At 47.4% G+C, this 21,074-nt stretch overlaps 2 protein-coding genes across 8 annotated transcripts in view; both read right to left on the bottom strand.

The window, feature by feature from the left end:
* The window catches only part of C14H4orf50 (chromosome 14 C4orf50 homolog), a 102,176-nt gene extending 90,181 nt beyond the window's left edge, over positions 1-11,995 (bottom strand). For 4 of the 5 annotated variants that reach the window (XM_045133640.1, XM_045133646.1, XM_045133647.1 and 1 more), the window contains exon 1: positions 11,859-11,995. Coding sequence is in view for 1 of the 5 variants with exons in the window: in XM_045133642.1 (XP_044989577.1) it covers positions 11,859-11,894 (36 nt within the window). In the remaining 4 variants the exon portion in view is untranslated. The remainder of the gene's footprint in view (positions 1-11,858) is intronic. The other variant, XM_045133642.1, reaches the window with a different exon arrangement.
* A 2,088-nt stretch (positions 11,996-14,083) lies between these two features.
* Positions 14,084-21,074, bottom strand: part of Jakmip1 (janus kinase and microtubule interacting protein 1) — a 122,692-nt gene continuing 115,701 nt past the window's right edge. For 2 of the 3 annotated variants that reach the window (XM_045133648.1, XM_045133649.1), the window contains exons 19-22: positions 19,384-19,587; positions 18,765-18,830; positions 15,180-15,224; positions 14,084-14,252 (exon numbers count right to left, since the gene is read on the bottom strand). In XM_045133648.1, the coding sequence (XP_044989583.1) occupies positions 14,223-14,252; positions 15,180-15,224; positions 18,765-18,830; positions 19,384-19,587 (345 nt within the window). In that variant the 3' untranslated portion in view covers positions 14,084-14,222. Of the gene's footprint in view, positions 14,253-15,179; positions 15,256-18,764; positions 18,831-19,383; positions 19,588-21,074 lie in introns of all 3 variants that reach the window. The other variant, XM_004669836.2, reaches the window with a different exon arrangement.

Here is a 21,074-nt window from a genome sequence, read left to right as displayed (position 1 = left end):
GAAGGCCAGGCCAACTGAATAAAGGACAAACAAGAACATGAAAATGAGGCTTAGGGTACTGAAGAGATGGTTCAGCAGTTACTAAGCTTGCTTGCAAAGCCTAATGGCCTGAGTTTGATTCCCCAGTACCCTCGTAAAGCCAGATGCACAAAGCGGTGCATGCACCTGCAGTTCATATTCAGCACCTGGAGGCCCAGACACTCCCCTTCTGACTCTCATCTCTTTGGTTGCAAATAAATAAATAATATTTTAAATTATTTTTATTTATTTGAAAGCGACAGACACAGAGAGAGAAAAAGGCAGATAGAGAGAGAGACAGAATGGGCTCGCCAGGGCCTCCAGCCACCGCAAACAAACTCCAGACACGTGCGCCCCCTTGTGCATCTGGCTAACGTGGGTCCTGGAGAATCGAGCCTCAATCCGGGATCCTTAGGCTTCACAGGCAAGCGCTTAACCACTAAACCATCTCTCCAGCCCTAAATAATTAAAAAAAAGAAAAAGAAAAGAAGAGGCTTAGCTTCTCTATAAAAATAATGGCAGAGATTCCCACTGTTTTCTTAGAGCAGTTATTTGAAGTAACTGCTTGTTCTCCTCACCGCTGACAGAGCAGCTTCTGTACCCACGGGGGCTGGAACTCTACAGGGACTGCATGGGAATCTTACTTTTCTTCCCTTGTGCACACTGCTAAGCATTTATTCTAAGAGGTTCTGAGAGATGCTTTCCTGCTTTGAGGAGTGCTGGCTTATCAGAATGCCACGAATACCGAAGGCTACCGATGCTCAATCCTTATGTGAAAAAGTGTAGTGTAGCACACACCCTTCCACACTTTCAAACCATCTCAGGGTGACAGGCCAATGGTTTGTACATCGCTGTCACACTGTTGTCTGGGAGATGACAAGGAAAAGGTCTGTGTATGCTTAATATGGGCGTTGGTTGAATCCATAGTTAAGAAGCCCGGGGACACAGAGTGTAGAGTGTTTCTGTGAGGCTTTTCGTTTCTGTTTCTGTGAGCTTTGCCAGATGTCTGGCCTAGCAGTGCCTTTGTCAGGGGTGTGGGGACATGAACACAGAGCAGAGCAGTGCCCATCTTGTCCACAGAGGCACTTAGCTGAGGAGAACTCAACACCCAGATGCAAAACTGCCTCTTGCAATATAGAAGTTCTTCTTTTCTCCTGTTGTCTGAATGCGACATGTCCCCCAAAGGCTCATGGGAGAAGGAGGCAGCACTGAGGAAGGGAGGAACTCTCTGAGGAGTGGCTGATCACCCAAATGACAGAATCATAGTCTCTGAACAGGGAGCATCTAGCTTGGTTAAGCAGGACCATAAGGTGACTCACCTGGGAAAGACAGTCCTACGGGCCCTGCTGCAGAGGATGGTGGTCCCAAGACTGCAAGGCTGGCTAAACAAGCTTGCAGAGCGTGTCTGCAATGTGCACAGAACAATCTGAAGCAAGGGCTGGAGCCCCGCTGCGGCCTCAGAAGAGGGGATCCTATCCATTTGAACATTTGGAAGTGGATTTTACAGATATTCAGCCTAGTCAGGGCTACAGACACTTGTGGGTCATAGTCTGCACTTCTCGGGCTGGGTAGAAGCTGTCCCAGGAGGTGTCCTGTGCTCTAGCCAGAGAAACGTTCCACGCTTCAAGGGTCCCAAAGAGCATAGGATCAGATAAAGGTCCTGCCTTTGCCAGAAAGATTGACGAGCAAATGTCTAAGGTGGTGGGCTAGCTTGGAATCTGCACACATGGTACCATCCCCAGTCCTCAAGCAGAGTAGAAAGAATAAACAGAACTCTGAAAACCACCTTGGCTAAACATTGTCAGGAGACAGGCTTGACTTGGCCAGAGTGCTGCACTCTCCATAAATGTGGGTTTTCCCCCTTTGAGGTCCTGTTTGAACGTCCTCCTCTGCTGCTCCTGAGGGACTCCAGCGATCTCCAGGAGTGTAGACAAACTCATCTCCAGAAGTTTCTAAAAGACCTGATCAACACTGCAAAGGAGGTAGCTAGATGCTTAAATCTCACCCCTCCTTCTACAGCTGAAGGTCCTCTTCATTCCTGGAACCCAGGGGACTGGGTCTGGATCAAGTTTCCTGTGAGGGGAAGCCTGGAGCCAAGGTGGGAGGGGCCATATCAAGTTATCAGCTCTTAAAGTTGCAAGTGTCAAGCCATGGATACACCACACCCACGCCAAGGCTGCTGCAGATCCGGGCCAGGAAGTAGAGACTGGAACTGCACCCGGACCAGCCACCGAAGCTGACCTTGTCCAGACAACCTGGAAGATGGCCCTTGGGGATCGAATCTGGCTGTGGAGAACCCTGCTGTTCCTGAACCTGAACTGGCAGAACAGCCTCCACTCAGCCCCGTTGCTGGTGCCATGGACTCACCAGCTGGTCTGGAGATGTCCCTGTACCACAGACTGGCTCCGATCAACTGTCCCCTTTAGGGCCCCTGTCTCATCTCTTTCATGTGGTGTTTCTTGGGGAATCTGACGTGATAATCCTCCCCACCTCAGCTCAGAAGTGCTGCAGTGTGGAGCTCTGCCCAAATTACAACTATGGATGCACAGGGTCTATGGGCACATGCCAAGGAATGCTGAGGACTATGGGGCGGGCATACTGGTCATATCTTAGATGTTGGTCCTATGTGGATTTGCCACTCCAGGGGCTTGGAAGGGAGCCCCTATAAAAGGGCAAAGAGTCTGGTAAAAATGCTTGTCTTAAGCTAGGATAAGGGACTACAGAGAAACCTAACAATGGGGCTCTCAAAACTTTGGGATGGGTTGGTGTCTCAAAAGCCATCAGCAGGGAGCTAACCCACTGGTCACATTCAGGCTAATCATTAGGCCTACCAATGTGTCACTACCTGTGAGCATAGTTAAGACAATGGATCCCTGGACTCCTCAACAAAACCCTGACCCAGGAACCTATGAGGGGAACACTAGCCATCCCAGATTCAACCCAGATGCTCCCCCTAATAAAGATGCTTCAACTGGCAAATACCAGCCATGAGTTGATAAGGCAAGAAGACCCAGAACTCAGGAAAGATTGCTGGATCTGCCTAAGAGCTAGCCAATAACCTACACTGAGGTAGGAATTACCAACTTAACTCTGTTCAATATGACCTGAGACAATCCAGCCACCAAAGGGTGCCCTCAGTACAGACTCTGGGAGAAGCAAAATGTGCAGGAGAAAGAGACAACTGCACCAGGTTGGCTCTTGTGACTAGAGCCACAGATGGCACCTATTTTTTCTGTCAGGATGTTACTTATATTTGCTACCCAGAGGGTGACTGCACCCTCATCTTCTTGACCCCTGATTTAGAAATACTCCCACGAAATGAGGTACCCCAATACCTGTCTAGCCACTCCAGACAGAAGAGGAGCCCAGTCCTGCTCCCCATCCTCCTGGGCATGGCCTCAGTAGGGACAGTGGCCACGGGGGTGGCTGCCATGGGGCTCACACAGGCGCAGCACAGTCAACTACCTAATCAGATGGAAGAGGACCTCAGCCCAGGCCAGCAAAGTATAGTTTCCCTTCAAACCAGATAGATTCCCTGGCTTCAGCTGTGCTGCAGAACCACAGGGGACTAGATCTGATGAAGGCAGAGAAAGGGGGTATTTGTGTTTTCCTGGGGGAAGAATGTTGTTTTATGCAAATCAGTCAGGACTAGCAAGGGAGAATGTCAGACAACTACTGGGAAAAATTAAGATGGAAGACTTCTGAGTAAGATGGGGGCACAGGAGCCACGCCAAACCAGCAAAATACACTCTTCGTCTGAAAAGTGAAGGACTATAGTTTATTCTTTCACACAGCGGAGAAGCTGGAGAGACCAAGATCCACCAGAAAGAAAGGAAAGGGCCCAATCCACGCACCCACCTGGCCCCGCCCCACCAGACAAGCCAAACAGCGGCAGCAGCAGAGACCAAACAAGGGGCTTTGTCAAGTCCACCTGCCTCCATGCAAAGTTAAGAAAACAGAAGTAAAGAAAGCTGCTATCAACCAAAGAGCTACTGGAAGGGATACAGGTGCAACTGCAGAAGTCTGATCTCCCCCATTCCCCACCATCAGATCCGGGAACCTCCGGCATTCAGCCCCCAGACACAGCGCAGCCAGCAGAGCTGATCAGAGCTCCAGCTCCACAGCACAACATGGAGGGATCAAGGTGGGCAATCAGCATTGGTGAGATTGTAAGCCACCCCAAAAGGTAACGAGGCTGACCAAAAAAAAAACAAACCCCAAAACAAAAAACAAACAAACAAACAAACAAACAGACAAACAAACAAACAAACAAACAGGTACATAGGCCTGCATTGGAAGAGCTTATCTCTCTGTCCTTGTCAAGGCAGGTTATGGGATTGTCTTTACCAATCAATGAGGGTACAATATCGTTGCCTTTGATGCTTTCATATTTATAGGGCCTTTGTCTTTTGCTTCTGTCATTATTGGGGGCAGGGTCTGATCCACATCCAGGTTGACCTGCATCCCAATTCAGAACAGAAATCTCTACCTCCCAGCTGACAAGATTAAGGGTGCAGAACAACACACACCCTTAGGGAATTTGGTTTTATAAGACTATCTCTTTGTTTTAATCCACAAAACTACATAGTTTGTGCTGGTTTTTATTGATTGTGTGTGTTGCTCAGTTGAAGTTTAGAATTTGATAGTAAATTGTTCCACCAAGTCTACTAGAATACTTGCTTATCAAACAAACTCAACGCCTAGGATTACTTCCGTAGCTTCACTGGGGGACCAGAGCTACATCTGGCACCTTGAACTCATATCCTAAGGGTAAATAGAGGTGGATTGCCACCTCTGGTAACACTGCAGATAAATAGAAAACCCAAGCATTAAATCAATTCAGGATGCAAAAGTTGCTACATTATAATACAAGAAACTCAAAGAATCAAGACAATGCAATTCTATCAAAAATTATAAATCCATCAGAAATGATCACCAATGAGACTGTTTTAGATGAAATGCCTGACAACGATTTCAATAAAATGATGTTATCTATGCTCAAAGAAATCAGAGAAGAAATGAGGAGAACCAAAGAAAAAAATAAAGGAATTAAAGAAAAAAACAAGGGCTGGAGAGATGGCTTAGCGGTTAAGCGCTTGCCTGTGAAGCCTAAGGACTCCGGTTCGAGGCTCGGTTCCCCAGGTCCCGTGTTAGCCAGATGCACAAGGGGGCGCACATGTCTGGAGTTCGTTTGCAGAGGCTGGAAGCCCTGGCGCGCCCATTCTCTCTCTCCCTCTATCTGTCTTTCTCTCTGTGTTTGTCACTCTCAAATAAATAAATAAAAAAAAATTTAAAAAGAAAAAAACAAACTTCTGGAAGAGAACACAGGAAACCAGCTTAACGAAATAAAAAGGACATTATAAGACATGAGTAAGGAAATAGAAATACTGAAGAAAAACCAGGCTGAAATCCTGGCTCTGAAAATATAGTCAGTGAAATTAAAAAAAAAAAAAAAACAACTCTGTGGAAAGTCTCATCAACAGAATGGATGAAGCCGAGCATGGTGGCGCACGCCTTTAATCCCAGCACTCAGGAGGCAGAGGTAGGAGGATCGCCATGAGTTCAAGGCCACTCTGAGATGACAGAGTTAATTCCAGGTCAGCCTGGACCAGAGTGAGACCCTACCTTGAAAAAAAAAGGAGATGAAGGAGAGAACTAGAAGACCAGGTAGAAGATCTAATATAGCCCAACAAAGAGAAAGACAAGCTAATAGCAAGGTTTAATGGGAGTTTCAAGATATTCAGGACACTATGAAAAGATCAAATATAAGAATTCAGGGCATAATAGAAGGAAAAGAATTTCAATCCAGAGGCTAAGTAGGTGTTTTCAACAAAATCATAGAAAAAAAATTTCCCCCAAATTGGGAAAGAAATACCAATGTAGGTACAAGAAGCTTTTAGAACACCAAACAGACAAAACCTGGAAAGAACCTCTCCTCTCCATGTTATAATTAAACTACTAAACACACAAACCAAAGAAAATATATTGAAAGCAGTTAGAGAGAAAAAGCAAATCATCTACAAAGGCAAGCCCATCAGAATAACTGCAGGTTACTCAACCAAACTTTAAAAGCCAGAAGTGCTTAGAATAGTCTAAGTTCTGAAAGATAACAACTGTCAACCAAGATTACTTTATCCTGCAAAGAAATCTATCCAAATTGATGGACAAATAAGGACATTCCACAAAAAAAAAAAAAAAAAAAAAAACAGGCTAAAGGAATTTATGACAACTAAACCAGCTCTACAGAAAATACTTAAAGGAATTCTTAATACCGAACAGAAAGCAAATCATACAGAAGGAAATAGGAAAAAATAAACCACACTCAAATAACAGTTAAAATAAATGAATAAAGGGAAAATAGAGAACACTACAAGATAAGAAGAATGGTAAGAATAAATACATACCTTTCAATAATAACTCTCAATATCAATGCCCACAATGCACCAACCAAAAGACTCAGGCTGGCAGACCGGATTAAAATTCAGGACCCTGCCATTTGTTGCCTCCAGGAAACTCATCTCTCAATAAAAGATAGACACTGCCTTAGGGTGAAAGGATGAAAAATGGTATTTCAAGCAAATGAGCATAGGGAACAAGCAGGGGTTGCTATCCTAATGTCTGACAGGATAGACTTCAAACCAACATTAGTGACAAAAGATAAAGAAGGTCATTTTATACTGATTAAAGGAACACTCCAACAGGAGGACATTACAACCCTAAACATATATACACCTGCATGGGAGCTCCCAATTTCATCAAACAAACACTATTAGGCTTAAGGTCACAGATAACATCAAACACGGTGGTAGTGGGAGACTTCAACACCCCACTCTCATCAATTGACAGGTGATCCCAGCAAAAAAAATAAATAAATAAACAGAGACATCTGGATTAAATGGTGTCATGGAACAAATGGACCTAACAGATATCTACAGAACATTCCATCCAAATGCTGAAGAATATATATTTTTTTCTCAGCAGTACATGGAACATTCTCTAAAATAGGCCATATATTAGGATACCAAACATATCTCAACAAATACAGGAAAACTGAAATAATCCCTTGTACCCTATCTGACTGCAATGGGATTAAACTGAAAATCAGCAACAAGAAAAGCTACAGAGCATACAGAAACTCATGGAGACTAAACAGTACACTATTGAATGATCAATGGGTTATTGAAGAAATGAAAAATGAAATCAATAAATTCATAGAATCAAATGATCATGATAATAAAACATACCAAAACCTTTGGGACACAATGAAGGCAGTCCTAAGAGGTAAATTTATAGCTCTAAGTACCTATATTAAGAAATTAGAGAGTACAAAAATAAATAATTTAATGCTTCACCTTAAGGCCTTGGAAAAAGAAGAACAAAGCAAACCAAAAATCAGTAGACAGGAAAAAATAATAAAGATTAGTGAAGAAATTAATGAAATAGAAACAAACAATCCAAAGGATCAATGAAACAAAGAGTTGGTTCTTTGAAAGGATAAACATGATTGATAAATCCTTAGCAAATTTGACCGAAAGAAAGAGAGAAGAGACAAAAATTCATAGGATTAGAGATGAAAAAGTCACCATTACAACAGATACTAAAGAAATTCAGAAAATTATAAGGACATACTTTAAGAATATATCTGCCCTAAGTTTGAAAATCTGAAAGAAATGGATGATTTCATTGATTCATATGACCTACTAAAATTAAATCAAGATGAGATAAGCCATTTAAATAGACCTATAACAAGTATGGAGATCCAAGCAGTTATAAAAAGTCTTCCAACTAAAAAGAGTGCAGACCTAGATGGATTCACTGGTGAATTTTACCAGACCTTCATGGAACAACTAACACCATTGCTTCTCAAACTGTTCCGTAATATACATAGAAAAGGAAGGAATTGTACCAAACTCCTTCTATGAAGTCAGCATCACCATCATACCAAAACTAGACAAAGACAGAACAAAAAGAAAATTACAGACCAATCTCCCTTATGAACATAGATGCAAAAATTCTGAACAAAATATTTGCAAACAAAATGCAAGAATATATCAGAAAGATTATTCACCCCAACCAAGTTGGCTTTATCCCAGGGATGCAGGGATGGTTCAAGATACATAAATCAATAAATGTAATACATCATATACATGGTCTGAAAGACAAAAATCACATGATCATCTCAATAGATGCAGAAAAGGCATTTGTCAAAATCCAACATCCTTTCATGGTAAAAGTATTACAGAAACTGGGAATAGAAGGAACATATCTCAACACAATAAAAGCTTTTTATGACAAATCTACAGCCAACATAATACTAACTGGATAAAAACGTGAAGCTTTTCCACTGAATTTAGGAACAAAACAAGGGTGTCCACTGTCCCAAATTTTATTTAATATAGTACTGGAAGTCTCAGTTATAGCAATAAGGCAAGTGATACTCATAAAAGGGATACAAATCGGAAAGGAAGAGATCAAGTTTTCACTATTTGCAGATGATATAATTCTATGCATAAAAGACCCTAAAAACTATACTGGAAAACTGTTAGAGCTGATAAACAGTTTTAGCAGTGTAGCAGGATACAAAATAAATACAGAGAAATCAGTAGCTTTCCTATATACTAACAACAAACATGTGGAGGATGCAATCAAGAAATCTCTCCCATTCACAAACGCCTCAAAATAAAAATAAAGTACCTTGGAATAAACTTAATCAAGGAAGTGGAGGATCTCTGCAATGAGAACTTTAAAACACTCAAGCAAGAGATTATAGAAGACATAAGGAAATGGAAAGACATTCCATGTTCTTGGATTGGAAGAAGCAATATTTTGAAAATGTCAATCTTGCCAAAAGCAATCTACACATTTAATGCAATCTTCATTAAAAATTCCCATGGTATTCTTCACAGAAATAGAAAAAAACAATACTAAAATTCATTTGGAAGCACAAAAAACCTCGAATAGCCAAAACAATTTTAAGCAACAAAAATAAGGCTAGTGTTATCACCATACCCAATTTTAATGTTACAAAGCCATTGTAAAAAAAAAAAAAAAAAGCATGGTATTGACACAATGACAGACATGTAGATCAATGGAAAAGAATAGATGACCCAGATGTTAATCCAGGTAGCTACAGCCATCTGATTTTTGACAAAAATGCCAAAAACATTAATTGGAGAAAAAAATAGCATCTTCAACAAATGGTGCTGGGAAAACTGGATATCTATATGTAGAAAGATGAAAATAGATCCATCTTTCTCCATGCCCAAGCATTAAATCCAAGTGGACCAGGGACCTTAATATCAGACCTGAAACTCTGAAGTCGCTACAGGAAAAGGTAGTGGAAACCCTTTAACATACAAAGCTTTTGAACAGCAAAGGTCACAGTGAATACAGTAAAGAGACAACCTACAGAATGGGAGAAAATCTTTGCCAGCTATACATCTGACAGAGGACTAATATCCAGAAGTTACAAAGAACTCAAAAAACAGAACAAGAGATCAAACCACCCAATCAAAAAATGGCTATGGGGGCTGGAGGGATGACTTAGTGGTTATGGCATTTGCTTGCAAAGCCAAAGGACCCAGGTTCAATTCCCCAGGACCCATGTTAGACAGTTGCACAAAGGGGCACATGCATTTGGAGTTTGTTTGTAGTGGCTGGAGGCCCTGGATCACCAATTCTCTCTCTCTCCCTCTTTCTCTGTTAAATAAATACTAATAAAATATTTTTTAAAAATGGGCTATGGAACTAAATAGAGAGTTCTAATCGGAAGACATACAGATGGCATATAAACATCAAAAAAATGTTCTACATCCTTAGCCATCAGGGAAATACAAATTAAAAGTACCTTGAGATTCCATCTCTCTCCCATCAGAATGGCTACCATCAAGAAAAAAAATGACAATAAATGTTGGTGAGGACGCGGTAAAAGGGGAACCCATCTGCACTGTTGGTGGAAATATAATCTGGTACAGCATGCATGAGCATGCTGGAATGTCTTCCTGGCAGAGTACCTGGAGCTCCTGGGGCCCTTGGCTGGCACCCCTAGCCGGGCCCGTGGTTACGGTCCTCTTGGCTTTACTGTTCGGCCCCTGCCTGATTAACATCTTTACTCAGTCCATCAGGAATCAGATGGAGGCAGTGAGACTGCAAGTCATTTGTTAGTATCAGAGGATCCCATCAGAAGAACTGTAAGGGCTTAGAAGGTGAAGAGGGTTTCTAGCAGAAAATAGCAATGAAAGAAAAACCTGTGCTTCGTTACAGAGCCCCCCAACAGCTCTGAAGTTACCCACAAAGAGCATTGATAAGTCCCTGGTAGCCCTTGAGCCACCTGCAGGGAGAAACCGGAGACCAGAGAGAGAAGCTTCCTTGCACAAGCGCTCATGGGGGGAGAGCAAAGAACATAGAGATAAGCTCCCTGGCCACGCCGCTGCGAGTTACTGATAGTTTGGGGCTAAGAACAGAAATTACAAGAAAGTTAAACTATGCAGCTACCCTCTTGGGCCTTGTAGGCTTCTGTGACCTTGCTTGCTTGTAGGAAGAAAGATGGAAAAGGCCCTCTCTCCTAAGCTCAGGGCGGACACCATTACAGAGAGATCTGGGGGTCAGCCCGGCAGTGTGAATACATCTTCCTCTCCTCTGTCAGCAGGGCTCGGAGTCTCATTTAGGAAATTCCCACAACAGAAGGACACAGGCCATGGCCAAGAGCAAGCCCTGGAGCCCACGTATCGGGAGGAGTGCAGCCCTGGAAACCCAGTTTCATGCATCAGAATGGGGCTCTGGAGACGTGGGGTGGGGACTGCAGAAGCCCCTAAGAGTTCTTAGACTCAGACAATCTGAAGAAGAGGACCTCAAACCACCCAAACCACCTGGCTAGGTAGATCCCTAGCACGTTGGGATTAAATGTGAGAAATAAGCAAAAATAAACTCACCCCATGGAACTGGGAGTGCCAGGCAAGGCTCTTAGCGACAATATGGCTATGGGAGCCAAGGAAGAAAATGGGACACAGAGCCCTGGCCTCTGGGAAAGGACAACCGGGAAGCAGGCCGCAGCTGCCCAGAGAACACAGCCCTCTGCACCCAGAGGCCTTGGGCATGCTTGAGTATTGTGCTCTCTGTCTAGGGCCCAGCCAGGATAAGAGGAGAATAGAAGGACCTCAAGCTCAACCAAATCTACATGGAAGTGACATCGAACACAGACCCTGCTTTCTGCATAGCCCATGGCTCTATATAGCATGGGGGTCTGCCTAACACTGGGGCTCTTTATAACACCGGCTCTTGTGTAGCACAGGAGTTCTGTAAAACAAAGGGGTTCTGTATAACCCTGGGGCTGTGTATAGCTCAGGAGTTCTGTACAACACTAAGGCTCTATATAGCACTGGCTCTGCATAGCACAGGGGTTCTGTGTAACACTGGGGGTCTGTATAACATGGAAGCTCTGAATAACATAGGCTGTACTCCGTAGAGGCACTGGAGCAATCACTCCCCTATAGCCAGTTGGATCCCTAGTGAAGGGGACCCAGTGACATAGGCCTGGCAGCCTTAAGGGGACTCCCCCATTTTAAAGCTAGAGTCCTTCGGCCATCAGTCTGTCACCATGCTCAGCTGGTCTCCTGGCTCCAGCCTGGGCCTCATTCCCCAGCAGGAACAGTGTGAACAGTGTGAACAGCATAGCTTTGATCCTTTGGCCTCTTTGCCCAGCTCCTCATTGGTAACACTGGGGACTTGGGGAACAAAGGTGAGACGCATCTCCTTGTGTTTGTAGGCTGTATAGGGTGAGCTTCAGGACTCAGCCTCCCCAGTGGGTCCGAGGGGAGGGTCATGAGAAATAATCCACTCACCTTTCTCATTGTGGCGTAGAAAGTGGCCTTGGCCATGGGAGTTGACGGTAGCCCTGATACTGGCCTCCCCAAGGAAAGAAGGGGAAGTCTGTGTCTGGGGCACCACTGCCACTGTGAGGTTCTCTGAGCACTGTCACTTTTAACCAGGATTGCCCCTGGCAGGGACCTGGGAAGCTATGCCTAGAGTAGTGACAAGAAATGCTAGGGTCTGGTAAGGACTTTGGGCTCTCACACAGAGAGGCTTCACATCTGCCTGGGTGAGCTGCATTCTCTCAGGCCTGGGTGGCTTCCTGGAGGTCAAAGAGGATGGGCACTGGCTCTGTCAGGCAGCAGGACAGACTCCTTGGAGGACACTCCCATTGAGAGACTGAGGTGCTGCTCCTGCCAGCAGCCATGGGGCACACAGGGGACCTGTGTCATTTTGCTAGTCCACCTGCCTAGACAGGGTAACAGAAGAATTCCTATGAGGCATGGCCTGGGATCCGCCATCTTTGTTTCTCAGTTTTAAAACCACAACTGTGTCTGCAGCAGGGACATAGATGATCGAGGGTTGACCAGATGGATGTGTCTGCAAAGCTAAGGCCACTGTCGCATGAGGTCCGAGTAGAAGAGCCACACAAACAGGTTATGCTGTCCTGTCCCTCATAGAGTAGGTACAGGAGGCATGAGGACCACACTCTAGCAGTCTTCAAGGATGTGGGCAGAGCAGACTGCAGGGACAGAGTGGCGGCTTCTCCATCACCACCTGGGAAGCCGTAGGACTTGTCTGCAGAAATGATCCCACAGCGCACCCCACGCCTCCTCTGGAGAAGGCAGCAGCCTTCCATTCTCCCCGCTGGTGACCCACACTCCTGTCTCAGGCTCAAGGGCGCAGATGTCTGTGCTGAGTCACCAGCTCCTTGGAACTTGGCTGCTGACGTCCCAGGGGTTGGCTGCGCGTTTGTCCCTCCTTTGGGGTTTGGATTTCAACACAGAGCTGGTGTTCCTTGGTGGTCCTGGTGTGCTAGCATTGAGCGCAATCTTGGGTGATCAACAACCTCCCATCTGGCCGGCTCCTCTTATGTACAGAGCTCAGTCATGGCTTCTTCGCCCTTGCAGCTGGCTCCCTCACAATGCCAGCTCCTGACCAGCTCCTTTCCCCACAGCTTCCCCAGACTAACCCAGCCTGAACTCCAGTTGTCTGATTTCCCCCACGGCTCTTCTCACAGGAAATCCCAGCTCTGCCCTAGCCTGACAGCAGCAGAGTGAGTCAGCTTTCACCAGGCCAGCTGCCTCCCAGCCTTCTCTCTGCACACACCTGAAATCCTCTCTTCTCTGTCAGTCTAATGGCACAAGTCCTCTCTGCCACATGGGCATGTGCCTTCTAGAGGTGACCCACCTCCCCGACCCTAGACAATGACAGGAACATCCCAAAGTCACTTCTCCTGGGCTCCACTTCTGGTAGTCGGTACCCAGCGATGCTGGGGTGTCCTCTGTCTGTGCTCTGTTGAGGCTCCAATGCCCAACAAGATGACACTTTGTTCAACCCAATGATCCAAGGCTACTCTTTGGGTAGGGAGGACTTGTTATTCTCTATGGTGGGAGAGACATCCCTGGCCTCAGACCTCAGAGGAGAAGCCTGGCTCCTGGAAATTCCAGAACTATTCCACTTGGCATGTTCTGAAACTCATAATCAAGATGCCAGACAGGTCACGTCTGTGCTCCCCAGCCCTGGGAACTGCCATGCTCTGAGACATCTGTGGTGCCACACTCACAAGCGTGATGAAGCCATCGGCTTCCCTCAGAAATCTATGTTCCGTAGGGCACACCCAGTCCATGGTGGCATGACTCCAACCCTTTCTTCCTGGCCTCCAGCCACCAGGTCCTGCTGGGCACAGACTCAGAGGGTTTTGCTGTTGGGGCCTGGCCTAGGATTCAGACACAGGGACATCTGTGAGTCACCCTGGCAGACAGACTCCAGATAAACACACAGGATTTGTGGAGGATTATGTACACAGGGCAGAGGGGGTATCTGTCCAGCCTGGCACACACACCATGGCTGGGGGAGGCACACAGCATGGGGACAGGCCTTGAGCCTGTCCTCCACAGTTCAGAAGCTCTGCAACCCCTGGTCTCTGCTAATTGCACTTAGATCTCTGCCCCTTGGCTCTTAAAAGTGCCACCGTGGAGACATGACATGGGTGTAGCTCCCCATCATCTTTGCAGAGTTCTACCTGGGAACAGGCAGGACCCAGCCATGTGCCCGCAGGCCTCCCTTGGAGGCTGCTGTCAAGTGTGCGTGAGTTCTGTGCTCTTGCTTTGGACTTGGAATAGTTTGTTTTGCTGTTGCGTTTTGGTTTGAGTAGGATTGGGGTGCCGTCGGGCTCAGTTGATTCCATAAGCTCTTTGTCTAACCTGTAGGATTAAAAGAATAACATGGAAGGACATAAGAATCTAGAGCTCAAAGGGCTGGAGGAGGCCTGGTGTATCTACCCACCTCCACCACTCACTACTCACCTCCTTCCACAACCCAGGCAGAGGGGCACAATGGGACATGAGGGCTGTATTCACTCCTCAGGCACTACGTGCTTTATCATGCCCGAGTACTGGGATGTAGAAGACACGAGGCCTAAGCCCCGTGAGCCAGGATCAGTAATGAAGCAGTCAGGAAGGCCCTGGGGCCCCCCTGAAGCTTGGGAACCCTCAGCCTGGGCCAGGGTCAGCAGCAAGGCTCTAGAGTCCAGGGCCAGTGGTAGGCACCAGCTCAGAGACAGCCACTCAGCACAGGACAAAGGAGGAGGGCTGAGCTATTAAAGCAGGGTCTCAGGGTGAGAGAGTAGGGCCAGCTGCTGTGACAGCTTTGTTCCTGGTGGAACTCTGAGCAGCTGGGCTCTGAAGCCAGGGTAACCAGGGAAATGCAGAGGGAGGGACAGGGGCAGGGTTCTGGGTGACTGAGGCATTTTGCAGGTCCAGGCCTCATGAGCCACTAGCCTATCACCAGCCTACTGCGTCTGCAACCACTGACTCAGGAAGCCCGCTGACTGTGAACCTACAGGAGGTACACTGGACCGCACAGAAACAAAACAGCCTTAGGGGATGGACAAGAGACCCCTCTGCAGATGAGATCACAAGGGGTCTCATTCTCAGGAATCCCCACTCCAGAGTACTCCCCTCTCTATTGGAACCTCAGGGACCCAAGACCATGGGGCCCCAAGGAATCCAACACAAGGCTGTCGTCTAGATGCCCTATCTCCCAAATAGCACTCCATCCAGATGGGAGGCAACCCCTTCTCTCAACCAATTATCTTTTCACCCACTGGAATTAAAAGGAAAGATACCCACCCGAGTTCTCAGCTCACAGGAGTCATCAAGGCCACAGAATGAATGCTAGTGAGAAAAACAAAAAAAGGAACAAAAACTATAACATAAGACCAAAAGAAAATGAGGAAAAAGAAGAGAAAAGAAAAGAGGTGTAAGAGATGTGGTATGGGATTCAATGATAGCATCTTACAAGAACTTTAACTCTTGAGTAGGGTTGGCCACAATCGGGGGTGAGCAAGCTTCCGGAGCAGACTGCTCCCTCTGGCCTTGTTTGGTAGCTTATCGCTGCACCCTTGCCAGACATTCTGTTAACCCAGGCTGCCAGTCGAGAGCTACACTATGGACCAGGACTTTGGGGAGTAGAGATGAGGCATCACAGAACTGTAGAGACTGAGGAAGGACCTTCCCAAGGTCATGGTTGGTCCTCCCATTAAAAGACAGGGCATGGGAGGCAAACCTAGCACCAAGGAAGGCAGCTAGTCCAGCTGGCAGCCTGTCAGACCTTCTCTGGACCCCATCTTCACCATGGGATTTAATACTTAAAATCCTCCAGGCCTTTTGACTACTCAACTTTAGTAAGAAAAAATATTAGCAAAGAAGTGATCTTGCAGGAACAAAAAAAAAAAAAAATCACATAAGTTAGTTCAAAAGAATTTTTTTCTTTATCTATGACTTGCTTTGTTCAAGGCAGCCAGCCTGGAGATGAAACATATTTAATTATCACCTGGAGCTTTTCACAATAATCGTCCCTAAGCAAGGCCCCTTTATTATGTATTGAGAAAAGTAAAAACCCATCCAACAGTGCCCACCTTCTGTAGAACTCCTGGCAGTGTTGGTAAGGGCCACTGGAATCATGTTTTACATGGGGAAACGGAGGCCCATGCTGGAGGAGGACTTGGGGGCATGCAGCAGGGTGGGGCTGAGTATGGCTAGGGAAGAAGACACCACTGAGGATGGGGCTAGCATCTCCCACTCCCTCCTGGAGACGGAGCCAAGGCAGTCCACACTTGGCAGCTTTGAAAAAGCGTAAGAGCAACCACAATCGCGCCTCCCAGGGGCTCCCAGTGTAAGGCTTGGCCAATGTGATCTTGTGCAATGTGTGTGATATGAATGTGTGTGCATATTTGTGTGCCTGTATGGGTAAAAGCATGTGTGTGGGCACACATGCATGCGTGTATAACAGAGGTTGATGTCAGGTGCCAGCCTTAATTGCTTGCTGTCTAATGCTCTTGTTGAACCTGGAGCTCATCAATGTGGCTGCACTGGCTGGCCTGCAAGCCCCAGGGATCCTTCTGTCTACTTCCTCGGTGCTGGGATGATAGGCACATAGCACCAGCTTTTATGTGCATGTTACGGAACTGACCTCAGGCTTCATGCTTGCAAGGGCAACACTTTATCCTCTGAACCATCTCTACAGTCTCAACCTGATTTCTAGCAAACTGCTATTTTTGTATCTGGCTAAGCATCAAGCTGTGTGAGGATCAGGATGGCAAATGGAGCTGGGCTTCCTACTCCCCAACTTCCTCTGGGCCTAAGAATTTTCATTCGTCCATATGATGGAATCCTTGCTACCACTGCTGAGGCCCAGAGCCTCATCCAAGCAGGAGGGGGACAGCAGGCTTTTGTAGTCCCAGGCCTTCAAGCCCACCTGGGCTGAACGCAGCAGAGCCAGGCAGCTTGCAGAGCCAGCTCATCCCAAGGCATGTTCAGAGATCACTCTCTGGACTTCACAACAGCCCTGGGGGGACGGAGGGGGAGCCCCTGGTACACAGGGACTCTAGAATGGCAACATAAAGGTTCCCAGAAGGAGAGCCCAGACCCAATGCCTATGCCTGGACAGATCTCTGGAGCCCCCTGTGGACATTTTGGCTATGCAACTGGGACTCAAGTGGGTAGGGAGGACAATCACAGGAACTAGCATCTCAAGGAACAAGGAAAGGATGTGCCTAGTCCAATGAGGCACCTTGAGAGTTGTCCTATCTCACACACATAGCAGTGTGTGCCTCCCTCAAGGGAAGGCAGGGCTGTCCCATGCCTTTCAGTGACTTCTGGTAACTTGGCTCCAGTTGGTCTCTGCAGACATCTTCCTCCCACAATGTCACTGGACATTTCAGCCCAGAAATAGCTTTTAACATCTTCCCTAGGCTTCTTCACATCATCCTGAAAGATTTAAGCCGGGAGTGGTGGTGTATGCCTTTAATCCCAGCACTCAGGAGGCAGAGGTAAGAGGATTGCCATGAGTTTGAGGCCAGTAAATTCCAGGTCAGCCTGAGCTAGAGTAAGACCCTACCTCAAAAAAAAAAAAAAAAAAGAAAGAAAGAAAGAAGGTTTAGATGGTCTCTTTAGGTACAGTGCAGGACCCTCTCCCCCAAAACATATGGGGTCATTGAGTTTGCAACACGGTCTTGTGTTTTGGAAACGGCCATGGGCAGTGTGAAGCAGGTTTGCTGGTTGCCTGCATAGAGACCCCATGGGGCCATGAAGATGAACCATGGCTTGCAGTGGAGACCCAGTGGAGATGCCGGGACCATGAGATGGCTGCCGAGGAGCTGCCGGCTCCGGTGAAGTTTCCCAGGACTCTGAGTAGCCTAGCTGGAGGGGCGGAACTGGAATGCCAGAGACTTGTTGCTGGTTAGAATTATCGGACTTGAAGATTTGTCACTGGTTAGAGTTGCTGGACTTGAAGCTACAGAGTTTGATGTTTGCCCTGTTTGTTTTAAATCTTGTATTGATTCAATGTTTCTTTGCTATGCCCAATACCATCTTTTGCAGTGTGAATATTTATTCTGTGCCATTATGGGTTTTTTGAGGTTATATTTTGGTATTATGGCTCAGTTAAAAGATCTTGAACTATGGGGATGTATGAACATCATTGGGATTGATAAAAAACTATGGGGACTTTTAAAGTCAGACTGAATGCATTGTATTTTACATCATGCATGGATATCAGTTTATGGGGGCCAGGGGCGGATTGTGGTGGTTTGATTCAGGTGTCCCCCATACACTTAGGTGTTCTGAATGTTAGGTTCCCAGCTGATGGATATTTGGGAATTAATGCCTCCTGGAGGGAGTGTATTGTTGGGGGCGGGCTTATGGGTATTAAAGCCAGTTTCCCCTTGCCAGTGTTTGGCACACCCTCCTGTTGCTGTGGTCCATCTTATGTTAGCCAGGGGGTGATGTCCACCCTCTGCTCATGCCATCGTTTTCCCCTGCCATCATGGAGCTTCCCCTCAAGCCTGTAAGCCAAAATAAATCTCTTTTTCCAAGAAGCTGCTCTTGGTTGGGTGATTTCTACCAGCAATGCGAACTGGACTGCAACAGTGGCCAACAGAGGACTGGGGTGCTTTGGTGGAACACCCACAAGCAAGTGTACACACACACACACACACACACACACACACGCACACTGCCCAGATGCAGTTTCTGACAGCCACTGAGAAGCAAATGCCTTTGAAAGAGGGCCTAGCCATAGCTCCCAGGAGGAGGATCTTGCATTTCCTGGTGAAGCTGATCTAAGGAGGGATGAAGCCTGTTTTTTGGATCTTATCACAGGCCAGTGTCACAGGTCCCAGATCCCAGGTGCAGAGCACTGGCTCTACTCCCTACCTTTTCCTCCAGCTCCTTCAGGTGGCGCTTCTGCAGCTCCAGCTTGTCCTCCAACTCCCGGACCCTCTAAAACACATCGAGTCATGTGTCAGGAAAAGATTTCCCAGACCTGAAATCCTACCTTCATTGTTTTGCTTTTTTGAGGGGTGACTGTGTGTGTGTGTGTGTGTGTGTGTGTGTGTGTGTACATGGCAATATGGTATGCCTAGTTAAGTGTGTGTGTGGGGAGAAATATTTTATTTTTATTTATTCATGGCAGCTGCATTCCATGGACGGGGTCCTGGACTGCATGAACAAGAGAGCTGCTGAGCTGCAGCATCCACCGCTCTCTGCCCGCTCGCTGTGCTGAATGTGACCAGGGGCCTCAAGCTCTGCCGTCATACCTTCCCTGCTATCACGGGCTGTAACTTGGAGTTCAAAGTGGAAATGCATCCCTCTTCTCTTGGACTGATTTTTGTGAGGCATTTCATCGCAGCAATGAGAAGTTGACTGACTCCGCTCCCACAAGAACTTGTGCTGCATCACTGGAGCCTGCCCTGTAGCGAGTTCCGCAACCTGTGTGCCTATGGAGTGCCTACTGAGTGTCAGCGTGCCCCTGGTGGAATGGCACCCTACCCACCTGCTGGGCCTGCTGCAGCAGCTCCATGCGCTCCCGCAGAATCTGGCTGTCAAACTCCCGGCTCTGGCGCAGGAGCTGCCGGCGCACCTTCTCCACCGCTGCCTGCAGGTCCTCGCGCTGGCTGGCGCTCAGCGCCTCGCTGGCCCTCTGCCCGGGCTCCTGCTGCAGCGCGTTGTACAGTGTGGCCTCCAGATCCTGGATTTTCTGCACAATCCAAATCACACAGCCGTTGAGGCTACAGAAGAGTGGAAGTCAGGTGACTGCTGATGCTGTCAGCCACGCGTGCATGTGGCTCGGGCAGAAACGTGTGTGCAGGCCCTCGGCAGCCAGCCTCAGGACGAGCCATGAGGGGTGGCGCTTCTGGCCAGGGAAAACATCACTGAAAGAGTTTTGCCCTGGACAAATAAGCACCCTCATCTGTATAAAGGGAGCCAAAGGCAAGAAGAAGTAATCACAGCTCCCCGATGATCCAACTGGCTTTCATCCTCTCTTTGGCTTCCAACTTGCTCTTATCCCCTTAAGAGCAACCCCACTTTTTTCTTTCTTTGTGTGTGTTTGTGCTTGTGTGTGAAGGGGTGCACATGCATGTGTGTGTGTATGTATGTGGAAACCAGAGGAAAACCTCAGGGTCGCTGTCAGTGACTGTCCTGAGGGTTGGAGACAGGGTCTTTCATTGGCCTGGCTAGCCAGCAAACTCCAGGGATCTACCTGCCTCTGCCTCCCCAGGGCTGGGATTACAGGTATGTGCCACCATTTTACATCAGTGCTGGGGATTGAGCCCAGGCCCTCAGGCTTGCGCAGCAAGCACTTAGATGACGGTGCCACCTCTCTAACCCAGCCGCACGGAGACTGCAACCTGAGTCCTAGCAGTCCTGTCTTCTAACTGTCCCTCCACCCTTTGTTCGAAGAAGCTGAAGGAGCCAGAAGGGCAGGGTGAGGGAGCAGCCTGCTCCAGGTTTGAATCCTTAGAGGAAGGAACTCTCAATCCCCAGTAGATACTCTACAGTGACCTTGCCGGTACCTAGGGGTGAAGGAGAACGTGCCCCTTCTTCTGCTTCCTTTAGTTCATCCTTGTTTCCTGCTGGGGAGTGGATATTTTCCCTCCACAGAAGCCACAGGCAGTCAGAAACACGAACATCACTGCAGTGAAACCGCCACAGAGCAGGGGCCACCCAGCCACTCTGCAAGGTTCTTCTAACGTCCTGGACAGACTCTTGGCCCACTGGGCTCCAGCTGATTCAGCCACAGGCATTACACCTTCCCCTCCATGCCCTCGTCCCCGGGAAAGCAGAATGCTGATATCCTTCCATGGCAGAGGCCGCGTGGGCTCCATGAGGCACAGGAGCTTGACCATACCTGCTGGCTTACCTCTCTTCATCCTGCAGCCGGGCTCCTAGAAGACCCTGGGGTGCCTGCTTCCAGGTTGGGTCCCATCTCCAAAGCTGTAAACCTACCGTGATCCTGCCTCCCTTCACCCAGTTATCCACATGACAAAAAAAGACAGGCATGCATCTAGCACTTGTCCCCTCATCTCACTTGGATGCAGTTTACTTCCCCAACTCTCCAAATGAGTGTGGTACTGCAGCAGAACTCCTGTTCCGAATGTCGTGAGACTGAAACCTCCTGAAGGCACACCGCCCACTTAACACTTCAGGGGTGCTTTGCAGGTGTGAATGGAGCTCCATAGGGTC

This window comes from Jaculus jaculus, chromosome 14 (genome assembly GCF_020740685.1).
Source record: "Jaculus jaculus isolate mJacJac1 chromosome 14, mJacJac1.mat.Y.cur, whole genome shotgun sequence".
Taxonomy (NCBI): Eukaryota; Metazoa; Chordata; class Mammalia; order Rodentia; family Dipodidae; genus Jaculus; species Jaculus jaculus.
The sequence above is the reverse complement of the archived record's forward strand: the minus strand, read 5'-3'. Positions and strand labels throughout refer to the sequence as shown.